The sequence below is a fragment of the Trichogramma pretiosum genome, unplaced genomic scaffold (genome assembly GCF_000599845.2).
Source record: "Trichogramma pretiosum strain Unisexual culture from Peru unplaced genomic scaffold, Tpre_2.0 scaffold3, whole genome shotgun sequence".
In the NCBI taxonomy this organism is placed as follows: Eukaryota; Metazoa; Arthropoda; class Insecta; order Hymenoptera; family Trichogrammatidae; genus Trichogramma; species Trichogramma pretiosum.
In genome coordinates, this window is record NW_019641698.1 from 2,517,588 (window position 1) to 2,538,109 (window position 20,522).

General features: G+C 43.8%; 1 protein-coding gene across 1 annotated transcript; it reads left to right on the forward strand.

Annotated features, from left to right (window-relative positions):
- The first annotated feature begins 342 nt into the window (after window positions 1–342).
- Window positions 343–20,277, forward strand: LOC106650304. Its single transcript, XM_014368231.2, has 9 exons — window positions 343–388; window positions 3,707–3,928; window positions 9,965–10,137; window positions 11,310–11,480; window positions 12,791–13,253; window positions 13,438–13,606; window positions 14,561–15,203; window positions 16,609–17,313; window positions 17,397–20,277. The coding sequence occupies exons 1-9, from the start codon at window positions 343–345 to the stop codon at window positions 17,871–17,873; spliced, it is 3,069 nt and encodes a 1,022-aa protein (XP_014223717.1). The 3' UTR covers window positions 17,874–20,277.
- Window positions 20,278–20,522: the final 245 nt, after the last annotated feature.

The following is a 20,522-nucleotide window of genomic DNA, read 5'->3' on the forward strand; positions in this document are numbered from 1 at the left end:
ACATAATAACCGATTCGTACCGTAAATATGCTGTTATATGTGTAAAAATTACATCATTGATATTTTCAACTCTAAAATATTATACAGGCTATTGTTTTGTTTTGTTATCTATATCGAGCATTCATTAATTTTGCAGATTTGGCCGTTTAAAAAAAAAGAAGAGGTAAAAAATTGGTACACGAAGTAAGTGGGCCCATCGCGTCAGTGGGACTCCCCTCTTCCTCGTCTCTCACGGCTGCGCGAGAGAAATCATGCCGCTGGCCTGAGCCCAAAGGCCGGCCCCCCAGAACGGAAAATCGCGAGGAGCGTGAATTCAGTCGATTTGTCACGATTAGCAGCAGGATGCCGAGAGTCAACGTTCTCCTAGCGGTGCTCCTCCTTGCCCTTGGTAAGTACATGCGGTATAAATTCATCCTGCGCGAAGTTTCGACGATCTCGCGCGAGATTTTTTTTTTCACCGCGTAAAGCAACGAAATGCGTTTGTATCAAGGTACGCGTTATCGGACAAGCGCATCGCTTGTACGCGTCGGGATTTCGTTATCCTTGAAAAATAATGCAGCGTGTGTCGTTGCGCTTCTCGTGCCTACACACACTCGTATTTGTATAAAAAATAAAGTCATCGAACAACTTGAAAATGCGCATGCATTACGTTACAGCTACCATCTCGTTGATATGGCGCGCATACCAAACTTATAATTGTCAATATTAATGCGACTTTCGTGCATACAAAAAATTCGATGAGCCGCGGCTATTTTGAAACTTGCGGAGAGAATCGTTTTTAACTCATAATTATGCTCTCGCTGCCTTAATATATGTAGAGTGGCCTTTGTGCCTCGCTAAATTACAGCTCCACCTTATACAGCTGCATATATTTATATATATAGATACGCACGACATCCGCATTGCGTTTGCTCCGTCGTAAGTTTTATCGCGCTGTAGCAAAGCACGTGTTGCGCGACACGTATTGTACGCGCCGCATTGGAATTGTCAAAGGACAATTTTGCACAATGCCTGCGCCCGTACAGGTCGGTCTTATAGGGTCAATTATCCTCGTTTCTACCACGGCGCATCCGTCCGAATCGTGCGTTAAAAAAAAAAACTAATTATTTCGTAACGGCTAATAAAAAATCAAAGAAAAGAAAAAACAATGAACGCCAAGCCTTGGTAGAAAGTTTGAGTCTAGTATCGAAGCCAATACATGGGTGGTGCACTGCTGCGCCACGATCGAGCGCTTCGAATGAAATCGTTATATATATAGGTGTTGGTATCGGCGCCACTGGACTCTCGCGCCGCGTATACACGTGTAGTCGACCTCACGTGCTGCACCGCGCGCGTACACACATGCATATTATCATACACTTCTTACATCGTATATACATATCTGCGCACCTACATGGGAAAGCGAAAAAAAAACAACTATAGGCATGCGTGGCGCAGACTCGCGCGCATATTATAGGAAGTAACTCGCGTGGCGAGCTATATATAAGACACATTCATGAGGCGAAACGTTACACATTGTGTATACTTTTACCTATAAGCTCTCTCTCTCTCTCTCACGTGAGTGCTATATGCTGGCCGGTTTGTTGTGCCTGTGAATGCCTATATGCGCGCGGGCTGCAGTATACAGCAGTATATATCAAGGACAGTTGCTTAGAGTATATACTTAGCTTGGCTATAAGGTGACGCATTGTCCGCACTCTCGACTTTATGTAGGAGCTTTTGCAATCTCCGCGCACCAGCTTGCTCGCGATCGCACCTAGCTATACGTAGCTAAATACACACGGCGAATACCAACTTGGACGAGGCTTTTGGCGGCCACTAGTGCCTCGGTTTGACTCAATTTTTTGTCCATCTCGAAGACTTTTTTTTCGGGTCTTGAAATATTCTTCGGCAAAGCGGTGTACGCGTTCGTTAGCGGCACGACGCCTCGATCGACATCCAAAAAGGATTGCGTCACATCGAATTTATGTTTATTCTATTTTTTTTCTCTATTGGGAAAGCAAATATTCAAAGAGGAATCGGAGCAGTGGCTTTTTTCCGAATCGATGCTCGCATTTCAAAACACCCGCTTGACGATCGTGACGAATGAACTTTTGACCGAACCTGTCCGATGTAAAATAATTACTAAAAAAAAATCTCGTTCCAGTTCTCTCTCTCTCTCTCAGTCGTATTAAATCAAAGCTGCGAGCAAAGAGCGTCAATATGCGTACATTACGAAGATCAGACCGTTTATTCACCTCGTGCGCGGGGCGTGTTACACATCGGCGGCGAAACGAGAAGCTCGCAAGCAGCAGCAGCGACAGAAAAGGCTGCTGTGCTACGGAGATTGTATACATATTACTAGCCACGCAACTACACATTATAATGTGCTCGTTCATTATTACAAATTTCTATGACGCAGATTATTATCGCCTGCCGCTGACGACGCTCTTGCATATACACACATACACATCGCATATACACATTATAATGTATGCATTACACATTGCGCACTCATTAATATAATTCGTCGCTTTTATCGGCTCTCTCTCTCTCTCTCTCTCGGGATAGTGAGTCCGCACCACTGACTCTTCGTACTGTAATGCGTGCATGATGATAATACGTAATGTACATAAACTGCGCTTCGTTGATCTCGCGACGACGACGGCGATGATCGCGTGTTTGCAGCGGCCGCGGCAGAAGCGGAGTATGTGTAAAGCCGCACGCACGCACCAAATGGAAAAAATATTCGAACAACGTCTCCCATCCGCGGCGCGCGACCATGTGTGCGTCCAAGACGATGATTTTGCAATATGAATATTGTAACGTATGTGTGTACGCGAGTTATTACCCGTATCTAACAATAATTTGTATACACACATATGTATACGATTGACGCGCGCGCTCGCCTTTCTCAATGAAATTAAAAAGAGCGCAATATCGTTTTTTTTCTCGTCTTTATCGCTCGGCGTTTACTCGGTGGTAATCGCCAGCTTATCGATGCACACACTCACGGGACTTTTCGACCGGCGAATGTAAGAAGAAGATATATCGTAAGAGAGCCAAGTAGCGTGCACGTGCATGTACACGCGCACTTGAAGATTCGTGACTTATTATTAATTCTCGGAAACTTGACCTATGAGGGCGTGCCGATCTGCTGCCGCGCGGCCAACTGCTCTTTCGAATCTTTCTTTTGCATATTCTCGCAGCAATCGCTCGCGATTCGTTATTATATCGGCATGCCTCGATACGACGAATCGCGACTCTCAATGAACAACGCGTGCCAAAGTATCGAGGCGCATTATTATATTATATACATCGATCCGATGCTTTTTTCGATCGTCGAGATCTTCTTTTGATATGCGTGGAATTCGTCGTATATATAATGCGACAATCGAGCGCGCTCCGCAGCACAAATATAACGATAACAAAAACACCGAGGGAGCGATGACTCGTTCAAAAATATACATTCAAAATATTTGCTCGCTTTGCTGGCTTGCGCGCGAAAAACAATCACCGCGATATTATTATTGCGCGGGAGCCTGGATTAACAATCAAAAATATACATCGAATTGACTCGTTGCTTTATATATTTGATTTCGCTTATTATTATGAGCGCGAGATGAATATCTTTTTCAACGTTTTTCTTTCATCGAGCAACAATACGCACGAATAAGATGAAAATACGATGATTCGAATTTTAACTATTTTGTTTTTCACAATTCAGCTGCAGGTTGCAATGGGCAAGTGTACACGGGCGCACCGGCTTACGTAGCTTCGAGCAGTCAGCAGCAGCACGAGACGCAGGCAGCCCCAGCGGTGACGCTGCCCGGCCCCATCGAGCCATCCTTGTCCGGATACACCACCCAGACGGTCTATGGATTTCTCGATTTCACCACGACGCTCGCCAACACCGTCATGATTTTCAGCCCGTCGAGCGCACCACCAGGTAAGCCGAATCGATCACACGAATAACAGAAACACAATGGTTTTTCTTTCGTTCAATTAAGTCATTGTTATTATTGTTGATTACAATATGTTACATATAATAGGACAATACTAAATTTAATACAGTGTATCGATATGCGTATATAATAAACAAAGCTGAATAATGATTCATTGGCACGTGCTTATAGAAGTAAGTGGTAAAAAAAAAAGATCGTTGTCGGCAGCTGGTGGCTGGATGATGAGAGCTTCTTGTACGTTGTCATATTTCACGCGTCGTTCCACGTATAATCTCAACGACATCTATCTGATCTCCGGCGTGTAAACGTAGGAAAAGACCTCGCACGAGCAGGGATTCAACAGTTTGGCCGCTTTGAAGTGTCCGTAGAAGCAGTAGGCCTTTGGGTCCTTGCAGATGACCTCTCGGCAGCGCTGATGGTCCCGCGCGGCGCACGTGATCGGTGGCTGGGTCGCTGCGAAAACGAAAACAAAAGCACAAATCGTGATTAGATGTTCAATACGGTTTTCGCGCGCGCAAGAGTAACGATTGGATATTTTCAATGCGAATAATTCTCAACAATGAATTATGGGATAAACGGCAGCTTGCAATGAACGATGCTGCAATGATAAACGCGTAATCTGAGACGTTGTATTTTTTACTTTCCATGTTAGGTATAATATTTTTCTCGAGTCCCCTAACAGAGAATAACATTTTCGTTTTGGGGGCTAACAAATGTCATTCTCGGTATCGGTATCAAAAAAATACTTTTCAACTTCGATGCCGAAGTTGAGGAGAAAATAAACATAACTCAAGTGCGCTTTTTTTGAAATTTCTTTGTGATAGGTAGACACTTTAAAACGAGCTTTTCCCGGAGCTTTTTGTAAACTCCTTAATTTTCATCCTGGATTTCAGTATAATTATTTCAAAAAAGTATAAGTAAAAATTTTGTACTCGAGTTTCGGCATTCTTTTCAAACGGAAACGAACGAGCGAAATGAATGAAATCGCAATTACTCACTCAATTCATCGGTTTGTCGCACGCGGCGTATGTCCCTCGACGACACCGCCACCAACAATAGGCAAACTATCAAAAACTTCACAAACATTTTGACCGCAAAATTTGCCGAAATAAAGCTAATTACGGCGCTGCTGCTCTATGTACTTGCTGCACTGAAACGACTGCAATAATATTAGAAAGATGCGAGTCGGCGCGCACGCGATTCGTATATAATGCTCGATGTATTATGCACACGATTCCGTTCACGCGTCGTTTGGTGAATTAAAGCTGCTGCTGCTGCTGCGTACACACGAGAGATTTTGATGACACTACTACGTAGTACTGTGATGAAACTCGCGACTACTTCACCGCGACGATCCCAACATTTATCTTTTTCCTCTTTGTCTTCCTCTCTTCTTATATATGGATTCTCCGTATGTATGTTGCTCTTTTTCGCCCTCTCTCTTTCTCTCTCTCTCTCTCGCTCTTTCTCTCTTTCTTCTTCTTGCGCGCATTTTGATGTGTACAATACATTATAATATTCGTGCGCGTCCGAGATTACAACTTTCATGCACATACAAACGCACACACGTATGCAAGGGGCAGTAATTATAAGTCTTGCAAAAAAGAGAGCAGAATCGCAAGTAATCGAGAGGGGAATCATTGCGGCTATCGTGTGCAACGATACACGTACGTTGTGTACCGCGCACATCGAAAAATGTTATGATTTACGCAATCCAAGTACCGATGCTCAATTTCATTCCGACTTGTATTTTGCATCTAAAAGCTTTTATGGCATGACAAACATCTTTGACAAAATTAGCTATTGCGCAGTAAGCTCGTTACGCAGTACTTGCTATACTCCAAATTGAAGTAATCAAAAAAAAAAAATGTATATGCGCTCTGATTCATATATATAAGAAATTAGTTAATTGAATTCTAACATTTGACCCCGAAAATTCTCTCTCGATAAACAACGATAAGTAAACATTTTTTGTAAGGAAATATCGCAGCTCTCGCGCAAATTGAAGGAAATTGCTGAAATATTGTAATATCGCCAAGCTTGTAGCTATTCGACGATAACAACGTTTACGTACATGCATGCAATATCCGTGTGAAGTTCAAATCAACAAACAAGCTCTGCGCGGCCGATACGTTATGGACACGATATACGATTCACATCCACATATATCGTAATTTTTCGGTCAAATGTTGTTTGCCGCACCGAATCGGGGACTCTTGTCAAACGGCTTTCAAATTGATGCGCGCATCGGACCATATGCGCTGCGCGCGTCTGGCTGATTATTACATATCGCGCACACATACACACACACATACAGTATGCGAGAAAGACGCACAGAAAGTCCAAGAAGCAGTTTTTGGAAAAACCGAAGCTTCAATCACGCATGAATGTACGCCGAGACGCGAGAAACTTCAAAACATAACATATACGTTAACAAGCGTTTTGTTTATCTTGCGCGTCCGAGGCACGCGATCGCTCGACTAGGGTCCAATTCCTCACTCTCTTTTTTTACTCGCTCTGACACAGAGCTCGATTGGGGATCGTTTATCATCGGAAGTAATTATTCAAAGTGCCATATAATACACGCATAGTGCGTGCGCAAAATGAATTGAGCAATACAAATGACGCTTTAATACGTTGCCATGCCAATCGCGTTGCCGACGCGAGTTTACGTATATATAATGTACTCGCTTGCAGCTATAGGACAAAGACGCGCGCGATCGAATCCGGCGTAAACCGGCATGGAAGAAAAGGGTGAAAGACCATTGCATCTGATAACTCGAGCCGCGAGTAATTCATCCGTGCCCGATAACGATTCGAATCGTTACGAAATACCGCGCCAATGGATGAAAAATATAATAATAGAAAAGTAAAAAGGGAAAAAATCTCGAATAATTCATTTCCTCGGCTGCACGCAAGGATCGTCGCGCAAGCGTGACGAAACCTCGTTTCAATTGCGTAAGCCATATCCTAATTTCTGCCAGCGAATTTTTAATTATCTCTCCGGTTCGTCGATTAAAACGTGCGATCGAGCGCATAATGTGGTATATAATGTACACAATCCGAGCGCAATCGGCGAGTCGTGAAAATGTCATCGGGGGTAATAAAAATTAAATAAATTACATGAAAGGATGATCGTTAACGAAAACAGCATAGCAGGAGGCTCGCAATCGCGCGCGCGCGATATGTAACCGAATGAATTTCTCCATATTATACGCGTTCGCCCGATGATGGGCCATGCATCAGCTCATCCATCTAAATCACAATAAAGCTCGCAACACGATAAGGAATCGTTTTTCATTGTAATCGTAAAACACGCGCGCTCGACACGAGGTCAAATCTCGCACCATCGTCGAGCCTACGTTCCTGATGCGCATTTAAATACGTGCGTAAAAATTTGGTCGTTCGGACATCATGCGCGCACGTAAATCATTCGAAGCTCGGTCCGATGTAGGTGCGAAAGCTTTTAAGGAAATTTTTATAAATCGACTCGTACTGACACGTACGTATGTGCGAGCTGTGGTATAGTAGTGGAAGTAAGCACATTCGCGAAGCTGCGTCACGAATCGAGCGTGAAAGTTCCGCGAGCGAATTTTCCATTCTATGTGTGCAGTGCATTCGGGCGCTCGCCACTGCTCTTGTTATTAAGTATTGCTTTCACAAAAATAATACGATACTAATTGACGTCCGTACGCGGCCACTAGAGTTCGAGCCGAGTCCGCGTTATACATTTCGAGAGGAGAAAAAAGAAGGCCATTGAAAATTTAATACGAATTTTCCGTATGAATGAAGAATAAAGTATTTAATTAACTCCAGTTATTATTACGCGTTTAATGTCCATGCGCGCGCGAGTATATATAAATCGCACATACACACGAATGTGTTTATACATACAGAGGGAAACATCAAAACGAGAAAGCTTAAATTGTTGCCGCAGTGAATTATATATATCGTTTTAACGTTTTAATGCTCGAATCAAAATGGAAACTATGGCGCGTCGCTGCTGCTTGGCGCGTGAAACCAGTTTTTCTCTATACGTCGAAAAAAGAGAAAAAAAACCATATCGACTGGCTACTAGCGAAAAGTACGAGAAAAGCAGTTCACAATTTATGTATTTCCCAACGTCATAAAGTATCAAGCAGGGGCAAATTACACCGTCGAAAAATTAAACCTCTTTTTTCCTTTGTTTATTCGGGGTAAACGCGGCTAAGTATGTGCAAATTCAAATTGTTTTCTTTCTTTTATCATCATTATTATTGTCATTTTTTAATGCGCCCGCGACCGCACGACAAAAAATAAACCTCTAACTCGCGTGTGGATCTGATCATCGTCTTTGCTGCGGTCAATATTGTCGCAACATCTCCTATGCGAGTCTCGAGATTAATGACTGAGCTTATACAAATATAAATATTATTCTCTTTTCTCTCTCACACATACTTTCGTATTATTGTTTGTATTATATACTGGCCCGAGAGATGCTGCGCAGATCGTTGCGTAGCGTCTTATAATCTGTAACGTATAGAGCGGTAGCGGCTCGATCTCGAATATATAGTATATTATAAAATGTTCTTTTTTCGTCGTGTCTTTGATCGCTCGTTATTGAAGCTTTTATAAATTGGCGGGAGACCTACGCACGACGACGAATATAAAAACAATTTACATGTATACATTATCAGATAATAAAAACCACGAGTTTATGTACATTGGTCAATCGAAGGCGATGTTTTTATCGTCTCGCGTAATAAATTAGTCAATCGAGACTGCAGCGGAGCTCCTTTCGCACGCGATCGCCCGCTGCTACGCCCGCCTGAACCGCCGCGAGCTTTTCGCATTCGCCGATCTCGGCAGCTGCTGCTACGGCTCTGAAAAATTCCTTTGTGCGGCCAAATCGTCGAGTTGTTTCCGCACTCGGCAATTATCGAGATCGACCCCATATCTTCGCGGCTGAAAAATATTTGTCAATCTTGGTACACATCGAAATTTGCAATGAGTGCAATTACATTCATTGATTCCGAAAAGGGCTGTAGTGGCAATAGCGTTGCATCAGCGTGTGTATGCATATAATGGATCAATAGAAGCGTTTGAGTATATACACGTGTAATGTACGGCCTTTACGGCATGTGTGGTATTGCACGCGTTCGCTTGTCTCGCCTCTAGGCTCTTTTTCGCGAGAGTAAATTGTGTATTCTGAAATGTCAAGGTTTTCACTTCGTCATCGGTCTCACATTGTTCGCCGACGACGACAGAAGAACGTAATATGTTTTATACATATATAAAAGCATACGTTTGAGCATCGTACGTCGATGCATAGCAAGTATAATTCTTACTTTGCTATATGGTGCACCACTGCGAAGTGGCTACTTATGACCATTTTAATGAGCATGCGAGATTTAATCTATAATATTCGTAATTCGTAATTATTAATACCATAAATAATGAATCATATAAAAGCTAATTTTTTAACGTGCAGCAGACGTAAATAAAAATCGAGCATATTATTAATAATATCGTGACGTTTCAATCATACTTTTGATACGCATAAATTAAGAGTTTCAAAACATGCACCACCCGACGACTTGTGCACCAATCAATTCGTTCTTTTCGATCGTACTTTACGGCCGTCGATTTTTTCAAGAAAATACATGGCGTACCGCGGGAAGCTCGAGACACCATTCGAAAAAGGCATAATTTTATATTTACAACGAGCTGATGTTTAATAACGATAATGACGAAATTAATTTACGGTGAAAATAATCATCGCCTCGCGCTGCACTCCCAAGACGATCCGCTCAGCGAGTGCATTATCGTACTTTTATTCCATAGAATTATCGTCGAAGATGCAATTTACAAGTTTATTCGCGCGATATTTTTACGAGATTTATCGCGCATAAATTAAAACGATAAACAGCAATTACAATATGATACTCGTCTTGTTGCGTTCGAGAGATACCCATTTTCGATTACGGCAAGGCGACAAATTTATTTCAATTAATTTGAAAAAAATCGTATTTCTTTTGCAGAAGGCTCGAGGGAAGGAAAATCCGAGTCCGGACCGATCGAGACGAAGCCGAGCGCGGAGAAGAAGCCCGTCGATCCGATACAGCCGAGCAAGACCCGACACGACTCGGTCGTCGCCGAGACGAGAAAGGACGACGTGCAGGACTCCTTCCATCGGGGAGTCGTCTACGCCGAGGTTTGCAAACGACACATAATTTAATACGCAACGCGCAGCGCAATTTTTTGAGTACGAGTCGAGCGCACGAAATGCAAAACAGGGCGCGATGATAATTCGTCGAGGAAGAAACCTTGGCTGCGATGAGTACATTTTTCTCAGGGGAACCTTGTTCTGTATTCCGCTTGAAATTATCTCTTGCAAAAAGTTAACGTAGTTTTGACAAACTTTTTCTTTCGAGTTATGTATTTCTTTTTGAAGTTAAATCAGTCACGTTCAAAATACTTGCAAACAGTACAGAAAATATCCAATTTTTACATACATACATTACTCTTAGCTGATAAAATTTAGAAAAATGAAAGTTTGTCAGCATTTTGTCTCGGATGTCGGAATAAAATTAATTTGTCGCGAGAAAATAATATAAATGTACAAATATTTTTATCAAACTTGGTTCTCTACTCATCGGAGCCAACATTCATTCTTGCGGGATCAAATTTCAAATAAAAAAAAAAGTGCTGAGCCATCGAGCGCCGCTCTCAGGAGAGGATTAATAAACGATCTTTCGGTCTCGCGATGGTCGCTTCGATTGATATTTGGCAATAAGTCGAACGACATACCACCCGCAAGCGTCAATGCTCGCGTATCGGCGAATCGATTGTCCTCGCGCGTGCAGACGCACGAGAAAATAAAGAGAGACTCGTCGCTTCGTACAATATACGCGCGTCTTTTTCTCACTCTTACACACGAGTCTCAAAGTTGCAATAACAATGCATCACGCGTTCCAGAGCAACGAGATCTCTCTTACATATATGTGTGTGCTGTACTCGTGTACGTTTCGTGTTGCGCGCACTCCTCTTTTCGGATACGCAGTTGAACGCGAGCGCGGATAAAAAAAATCTCTCTCTGTCGAATGAACTTCGACCCCGTGTGCGAGCATCTCTCGAGCTCGTTGCCTCTCGCGCGCGCGCGCGCGGTTATGCAAACCGGTTTCGAGTGCTCTCCGTGACTCATTGAAAAATTCCTCCTGCGTAACTTTTTTTTTGTTTCTTTTATTTCTTTTTGTTCTGCCCCCGTCTTTCTTCGTGCACACGAGCTTATCAATAACTCAGCGCTGAATATGTGTTTTGTTTTTTATTCTCGCCTTCGTGCTGCTCGTCGTCTCAATACGTGTAATGTGTCGTTATACACAAAAGAGCGAGAAAACAGCAGCGAGGATCGATGCTTCGACGGTCAATCCAGCCGTATCGACTGTCGTCGAGGTGCGACTTAAGGATGACGTGCCCGGCGTTAAGAATAATCTCGCCGAGCCCGAGTACGACTTCCTGTCGAAGCAACCGACCGAAGTCGTCGATGAGACCTACAAGGTACTCTCACCTTTTTTTTCTTTACATCATCACCTCTTTGCCGATGCGATCCTGCTGAAATTCCTCATTATATGGCATGTTACATCTTAATGAACCCGACGACGACGGCACCTTATCTCACCTATGAGCACACACGCAGATGACTCCTTTTTTTTTTCGACTTTTTTTTCGTTACGACGTTTGACAGCTTTCTGACTGTTGCACAATTTTCTCGATCTTTTTTCACACTCCATTTATAGTATAGTTTTACGCACGTCCTCCTCTGGCCAGATCGCACAATGCGCGCGAGCGTCAAATAATAGCCCGGAGCGCACCGTGCGAGATTCCTCTTTGTAATATCCCTCTTTCTCGATTGCAAAGTGACACGAGGCGTCGTTTAATTACTTTTTATATACAAAATGAATGCGACTCGTCGACACTCGCACGCCTTTGGTCATTTTATTGCTTTGTTTACTTTCAATACAAATTGCTTTTATAACGCTTTTAGCATTCCCTCCCGTAGCTCTCATTATTAATGTCTAGACAACGGCTGTGCATTTATTTATAAAGTCGCGCAGATTTTTCTTTCCTTCTCGTCTCTTCTTCCTTTCCTTTTTTTTCTTTTTATTGTTGCTGTATTTCTTTGCACGACGCGCACTGCGACTCGTTCAGCTCGAATTTCGCGTGTACACGCATTAACGTTACTGCACGTACGTAGACTGGAATAACGAACGCACCCACTCGGACGTAAAAGACTCTTACATACACACGCTGCATGTGTATACGCACGCATTTTCCCATACACAGCTCGTTGTTGAGTATCGCAACTCGGGCATTGTTGTTATATATATTTATTAATTTATTATTATCATTATTATTATTATTACGCGAGCGTAATACGGAACGCGCGGAGAAGGAAAAAATAAAAGTGTACATACCGATCTCGGGCTGTATAAATTATATTACGACCTCGATTTTGCAGCAGCCGCGCCGGGAGAATATATACACTGCACGCGCTTGTATTATATGGTATTCTGTAACGCACAGCTGCGGTGCACAGCGCCTGCGTAATAATCGTATAATTGATTGGAAAATAATTATATGCGTGCTCTTCGCGCCGCTTTGTTCTCGCGCGATGATTTTTCCATATAGAATACCTTTTTTCGTTACCGATTTTGGCCGATTATCGGTCGCGCCGTTGTAAAAGTTATCGTCCGCAACGAGTCGACACTCTGGCGAGTGAAAGACGATCGCGTGTGCAGCGTCTCGATACATAAATCTTGATCGTCTTCCCTTCGTGTTTCACCCTTGGCCACCGACGTTACATGTAGGTGATAAACTTGCGACCGTCGGCGAAGCACTCGAAGCCGAGAGCGACTCAGCGCCGCGACAAGGAGAACGTGACGGGCTTCGTGACGAAGCTCGGCGGCACCATCATCAAGGACGGCCTCACGACGGTGCACGAGACCAACGTCATCGGCACCTACATCAACGGCAAGTACGCCCAGGTGCTGCAGAGCTCGTCGCGCGTCCTCAACGCGGCGCCGGCCCCGAACGGCGTCGAGGGCCAGCAGCCGGGCGGCAAGATCCGGCCCAGCGCCAGCCAGAGGATACTCAAGACGGCCGGGCCCCTCGGCAAGATCAAGAAGCAGCAACAGCAGCAGTTGTTGCAGCAGCAGCAGCAACATGGTGAGCTCGAGCCGACGACGCCCGTGACGGCGCAGGCCGCGGACGAGTCGAGCCAGCAGCAGCAGCCACAGGCCAACGCCGACGAACCGATCACTAATAAACACGGTGAGTTCGATGCGGAGACAAGTTTTTTGGACGATTTTTTTTGGCTGAGAAACAAACGATTTCTTTGCTTGTAGACATAAATACAAGAGTCGTCGTTTTAAATTAATTTTTTTTTGATTGAGTAGAATCAAGCGAAAACGACACAATAGCTTATGAATTTTTAAAAATAACTGCGCTCTTTTAGGTCAACGCAGGAGACTGAGGCCGAAGATACGCAAACAGCAGCAGCATCAACAAAATAACGTTGAAAACGTGACGGAGAACGAGAGCGGAGAATCGACCCAGTCGCCCCAGCATCAGTTCAGGCCCAACGGCAAAGTCAGGCCCAACGGCAACAGGCCCGGTGGTTACAAGTGCGTATTATCGCTTTTATATCGTGGAAAATGGCTCGAGACAATCGGTCACCTTATAAATGTCCAGTGCGAGCAAAGATTTATCAGCTTTCATAGATAGATACATACGCAAACGAGCGGATGGAGCGTTTATTAAAATTGATAAAAAAAATGTTTTCAATACGAGTGAAAGTTGGAGCGATGCAGTGAATAGATTATTAGCGGAGACGCCGCGATGATAAATCTGCGCGACGAATGTTTGCCATCTATTATAAACGAGAAATACTTTCTCTGTCACATCTGCCGCGTGTACACGTATTCGCATCCCTACGCAGCAATGATTTCTTTTAACGATCTCGCGCGTGATTAACGAGGAAAAAAATCGAGATAGCATTCGTCATCGGTATTGCTTCGTACGGAAAGAAAAAAAGTATGATAACACTTGTCTACGTGACACACGAACAAAAAAAAAAAGAACACTATCCTTTCGAATGTACACGCACATGCAAATGCTGCGATTTCATAATTACGCGACTTTTTTGCTTTATGCCAACTGCACACGCACGCCTACGAAAGAGTTAGAAAAAAATTGTTTTCGTTACGTGCTGCTGCGAGCTGAAATTAAAAATCGTACACGGCGCGGAAAGAAAATGTCTCTCTCTCTCTCTCGCTTCCAGTCGGTGGACAGCTGCAAAATTTGCGAACCTCGAACTGGAGCCCGCGCCGCCGCAACAAGCCCGCTATGCTTGACAGCTCGTGTTGTACATTAATGATACGTGTAGAGCATGTATATTAACATCGATCGATCGTTCAAAAAGAATTAATGACATAATTAGCCCGAGTTGTAAGTAACATAAAGGCCGTGTGTCTAGTCGAGAGGCTTGTCGACGTTATGTCACACGACAAAAGTCTCGGGGCACGCGAGCCGCATTTTTTTCTCACATAACTACATTTAAATATTATGAAAAATTGCAGGGCGCGTCAACAGCAGCAGCAGCAACAGCAGCAATCGAGCTCGGTAGGCACGACGACCACCGAGGCGCCGAGCTCGAGTGGCGGAACTCGTCGTCGTAGCGGTTTCCGTCCCCCGACGAACCAACCGAATAACCCGGCCAAGTCCTACAAGACCAACAAGCAGTCGCACAGCGAGCAGCAGTCGTCGATAGCCCTGCCGTCGCAGGCGGCCAAGGCCAAGCTGCCGAGGACCCAGGGCCGCTGGTCCTACAAGACGACGCCCAAGCCGCGCATAATCATACGCAAGAAGCCGGGCGGCAGCGACGACGACGTTCAGCTGGTGACCGAGCAGAGCGTCGTGACGTCCGTGCCCAGCCTGGGCAACAGCAATCCTGGACCCCAGTACCAGGGCGAGGACGGGGCGACTCCGCCGCTGCAGCCCCAGCCTGTGGCTCAGAGGAAGGAGGGCGACTTCGACGGCGAGCTCGACGAGAGCGAGAGCGAGGACTCGGTCAAAGTCAGCGTGGAGCACAGCGTCCGGGAGGCCAAGCCCGCCGAGAAGATACTGCCGGTCGAGACGCTCAACGTCGAGATCTCCACGGCCGCCGACTTCAACGATATCTACTACGAGATCGCGACATTGAAGTCGCCTTACGAGTTTCAGGTACGCGTGCCTTCTATAATTTACAATCGATTCTCAGGCTCGTTTGCGCAATATCGACAAGTGCCGAAAATTTGGCTAAGGATTGAACAAAGAAATTCCAGGACCATCGATTCAGTCGTTGTTTTAATTTTATTTTTTGCTTACCATCGCGAGGACGCGAGGACGCGATATATATTCTCATAACGAGACTGCGTAGATACAATGCGTGCTCTGTGTGCAGCTACAGCACAAAGAGTCATTTGTCGTTTTGTCCCGTCACGCTTGGCAGACCTATCGCTATAACGAGATCTTTTATTAACCCTCGATTAAATACAATAAAGGACTATGTGTGCGTACGTTCCATTGCAAAATCAGTGAGGCATTAATACCCTTACCTAAGGACGAGGCTTCCGCGGAGCAATGATTCGTATTGTGGATGTTTTTATTTTTGTTTATTAATTATTAAACGAAGGCAATCTATGATCGAGCATATCAAGGTTGAATTTGAGGTCGAAGGTTAATCGCGTGACTCACGATAATCGGCAGTAGCACGAAAAGATCGGCAATTATATACAGCCGTCTCGTCGCCCGTCGAAATTACCCGTCGATCTCGTGAAAAGGAGGCATTTTTGCTTGGCGCGCGCGCGTGTTTTTAGGTCAAATGCGGCCTTTTTAAAAATTTAATTTTCAATACACACGAGCGCGGATAAATGTATATACATATGAATCGAGAAAATATATAATGATTGCGACGCGCGTACGTATACGGAGATGACGCAACGGCTATTTTAGCGATCAATCATCGAGTTGCCGTAAAGGCATGCACCGCGCGCGAGCCCGCACAAATGGCTATATCCCAATTAATAGCCTTTAATTGCCCCGGTGTATTTACCAACACACACCTTCGCTACGCTGCAACAGTATAGGCAATGTTACAGTATACGCTAAGCCTATACAACGTTCGCGGTAATTCTCGCGCTTTTACCCCGTTCACCCGCCGCGTAGAACTATATATTACAGTCTGCGGCCTATATTTTCTCGCGCGCGAAACATCCAATATTGCGAAGGTGAAACAATCGAACCTTATCGCTGCAGCGCAGGAGAGCTGCTCCGCGCGTTTAATGCCGTCGTCTCGAATAAAATAAAATGCCGCCACCGCAGCTGCTGTCTGAGATACATAATATAGTTGTAAGAAGAAAAAAAAGGAATAAAATGTTTAAATGCGTCTCTTGGCGCGTCGCAAGAGCTATTGGCAGTCGAGCGCAACGAGCGCAGCTCGTTAAATGTAGCACACGTAGCGAAATTGCGCGAGGAGAAAGAAAGAGAGAGATAAAAATCAATGCGAATTGTTGTGTGTTTCTGTCTGGCTTGCTGCTGCTGCTGCTGTTTGTCTGTCTGTCTGGGCGTACTACTACACCTACAACAGGTCGGCAACACCCGTAACACCCGTTACGTCACGGTTACGTCGACGTACAAGAAGTCTTTCGCCAGCGCCAGCGCCGAGGTGAACCCCAGCAGCGTCGGCGCCACCGAGCCGCTCACGGAGAACATCCTGGCCAACACGGGGGCCGCCTACGAGTCGAGCCTGCCCCTGGACTCGTCGATAGCCACCCTGCCGCCCATCAGCATCGACGCCAGCGCAGCCACGCCGCCGCTCGAGACCATCACCGAGACCTTCTCCACGACGCAGACCCTGCTCAAGACCTACCTGCTGCCCGTCGTGCAGAACAACAGCACCAGTCGGCTGACCCTCGTGCAGACGTACAACGTGGCCCGCGTGGTGACCGCCACCAAGACCCTGCCGCCCGCCGAGCTCTACCAGTTCGTGCCCAGCAAGACCCTGAACGAGTTCAATTCGCGCCTCGACGAGGCGGGAAGCGAGCTCCATCTCGAGCTGGACTTTGGCGACGACGAGAGCGACGACGACGACGCGCCCAAGAGGATAGTCGCGCCGAGCACCGACCTCGACTCCGATCTCGACATATTCAAGGGCATCCAGCCGTCGAGCACGGCGAGGAAGGAGAAGAGCACGAGCACCATCTTCGTCACAGAGTCGGCCAGCAGCACCGTGACGCCCGAGCAGGCTCAGCAGTTGGCTCTGTTCAAGTTGCTCGGAGGCTCGGCGCCACAGGTACAGTACTTGATTCGGTTTTTCATTTTTTTTTTTTTTTTTCTCATTGCTCGAGACTAATCGCGACTGTTTTTTATACGCAGGTGATAACGACGTCGAAGCCGGTCATCGTCATGGAGACGGTCTACGACACCCACGTGATCCCGCTGATAAACGGCGGCCACACCTTCTTCTCGACCCTGTCGCGGCCAGTGGCGACCCGACCGATCACCACCTACGAGATCGGTACGTCGACGATCGTCACCCCGATGCCCCCTCTGCCACCGACTCTGCCCCAGGTCCCTCAACTGCCGCTCTTCCCGCCGCCCCAGCAGCCCCAGTTCACGGTGACGTCGGCACCCCTCGTCCAGCCGACCATCGCCACCGTCTCCGAGTCCAAGGTGCTCAAGCTGACCTTCGGCGCCAAGACGGCCTACACTACCCTCTACTCGACCAGGCTCGTGCCCACGGAGATGACGACCTACGTCACGTCGACCATCGCACTGCCCACCGTCGCGGCCTATCCCGGCTACTTCCCGCCGGCGCCGGTCGCCTATCCGGGCTATCCCTACGTCGGCTAGATGCTCCTTGAACGACCGTCGCGACGACGACCAATCTCGCTGTAAAATTTACTTCGTTTCTTTTCTCCTCTCTTGTATTCTCGATTTCCGTGCATAGAGTCGCGAACACAGGGATATCACGCACTGGACAAATTTGGATCGGTGTCAGGGTATTATTCTCCAATTAACGAACAAAACTTCGGCTCGCTTGGAACGTGCGGGCTTCTTCTTTCGCAGGATGTGTAACAAGACGTGAAACGTTCTGCAATATTTTTCGATATATATAGCTATACACACTATAACTTTATGCATTTTTTTACGCAGAGACGCGTTTGATAATGGCGAGTCGTTGCTTCGTCGACTGGAACGTTTAGCACCGAAAGCTCCTCTAGCGTGCAGATTTCCGGACTCGAACTTGGCATTGAAATATACGTATACGTATATCGTACGCGACATTACGTTGCGTATACAATATCGTGTGTCCGTCTGGGCGTCTCGTCGTTGTTTATTTTTTTTTTTTTTATCGCTTGGATTCGCGCGCGGATGCGAAAGGGAAATTGACCGTATTTCGCTCGCGCTCACTTTCGTTCGAGCGCCTCGATCTATATATCGATACATCCCGGAGCGCGAATGTATAACGCGTGCGAGTAAATACGTATACAATCGTCGTGCGGTACCGGCCCGAGAAAAAAAAGTATGTTAATAAGTGTATAGGAAGAGAAAATACCACAAGGGAGAGTCGTGTATCGCGCTATCATTCGATACATACGTATCTGTATATCTGTATATCTGTATCGCGACTCGCCGGTCACTCGTGTTCGTCCTCGTTTTTTATTCTCTCTCTTTCTTTTGCTTTACCCGATATACAGACGATTTATTGTAGAGTAATGAAAATTCGAAATTATAATCGATGTGATTGATCGATTTTTTCCTCGTCTTTATATTTCTTCACTGAAACTTTTCAAAACCTCGTTGTTTGGCTTTAACATTCGTTTAATTTAACTTTTACCGTATAAAGATTTTAGCAGTGGATAAGAATCATCGAATCGTTAAGTATTATAATGAATTAATAAGTTAAGGTCAACAAAAAAAATATATTTTTATTATGATTATTAATGTATTATGTATAGAAAGTGAAAAATTCTTATATTATAAATTTATCAAGTAATTATCATTTTAAATCGACATTAAAATCTTAGCTTTTAAATAAAGCGTAGTTGCTCCCGAAAAAAAGGCATACAACAATAACATGTACCCCGGTGTTACTCGCAAAACTCACGACGTCATTCATAATGTTACGGCTCGTTGCGCCGATAAGATTCAGAAAAATAAAACATTCATTGCGTAATGTACTGCCATTTATAATAATTCACTAGTTGTTCAAAAGGCAAAAATAAACAGCAGAGTACATAAAATCTTCATTAGGAATTCAACGGTATGTATTATTAAAAAAAAAAAAACAATAATTACGAATTATATGTTAATTAAGTGTACCAGTGCCCGCGTTTGCTTATAGAACGTATACTACAAAATTAATTTTGCATCATTCGAGACTAAATTGATCGACGGAAATTAGATTTTTATCGATATTTTGTATACGGTGCTCGCGAAATACTCAAAGTATTGTAAATAATAATATTTTCTATTTTTTAAATCATTTTATTATCATAGGCGTATAATTGTAACGTGCGGCGTAGCATGTATTTATATGAAATTATAAAAATTGTTTATTCATAATTTTTGTAAATAAAAGTTGGAAAATTGAAAAAAAATTTGTTCTTCTTCTACTTTATTGATATAATTTACAAATTTAAATTAAGGTATTATCAATACTGTACATCAACTAAACTTCAACAAACAAAACATACTTTTTATTTGAAATATTAAAACTACCTTGGAACTGTCTTTCTTTTTCATGTTCTTATTATTTTCATCAAAGTGATACTTCAATTTTTATCTTAAAATTGCTAAAAATATGATAAATTATTGTCATTATGTATTGAGATCCATGAAGCTCTTAAATCCCATCAAACAATAAATGTCGACATTCGTCAGAAACATCGCATTTGTTCCCTTGTGTGTGAGATAATTTCTTAGCAAAAACTTTCGATCTCAATCAAATACTATTGATGAATAATGAATTTCCCGTAGAGATCAGCTTTTTTGCCGAAATACAGACGATCGATTAAATGTAAGTACAACGTTTATTTACGTTTATGAGACAAAATATTACCCGTTTAAAGTTCTTTCAGATGCTAAAATCTCGCTTGATTATGATACCGCGTAATAAATGTTAGTATACGCGTTTCTCAGTTAAAGAAATTTCTCGTCCCGTAAAAATTACCATGAACTTTCTAGTGTGAGAAGAATTCTTCATCGCCGTACATGATGATTTTTTTATAAAAAAAAAAAAAAAAAAAAAAAAAAAAAAAAAAAAAAAAAAAAAAAAAAAAAAAAAAAAAAAAAAAAAAAAAAAAAAAAAAAAAAAAAAAAAAAAAAAAAAAAAAAAAAAAAAAAAAAAAAAAAAAAAAAAAAAAAAAAAAAAAAAAAAAAAAAAAAAAAAAAAAAAAAAAAAAAAAAAAAAAAAAAAAAAAAAAAAAAAAAAAAAAAAAAAAAAAAAAAAAAAAAAAAAAAAAAAAAAAAAAAAAAAAAAAAAAAAAAAAAAAAAAA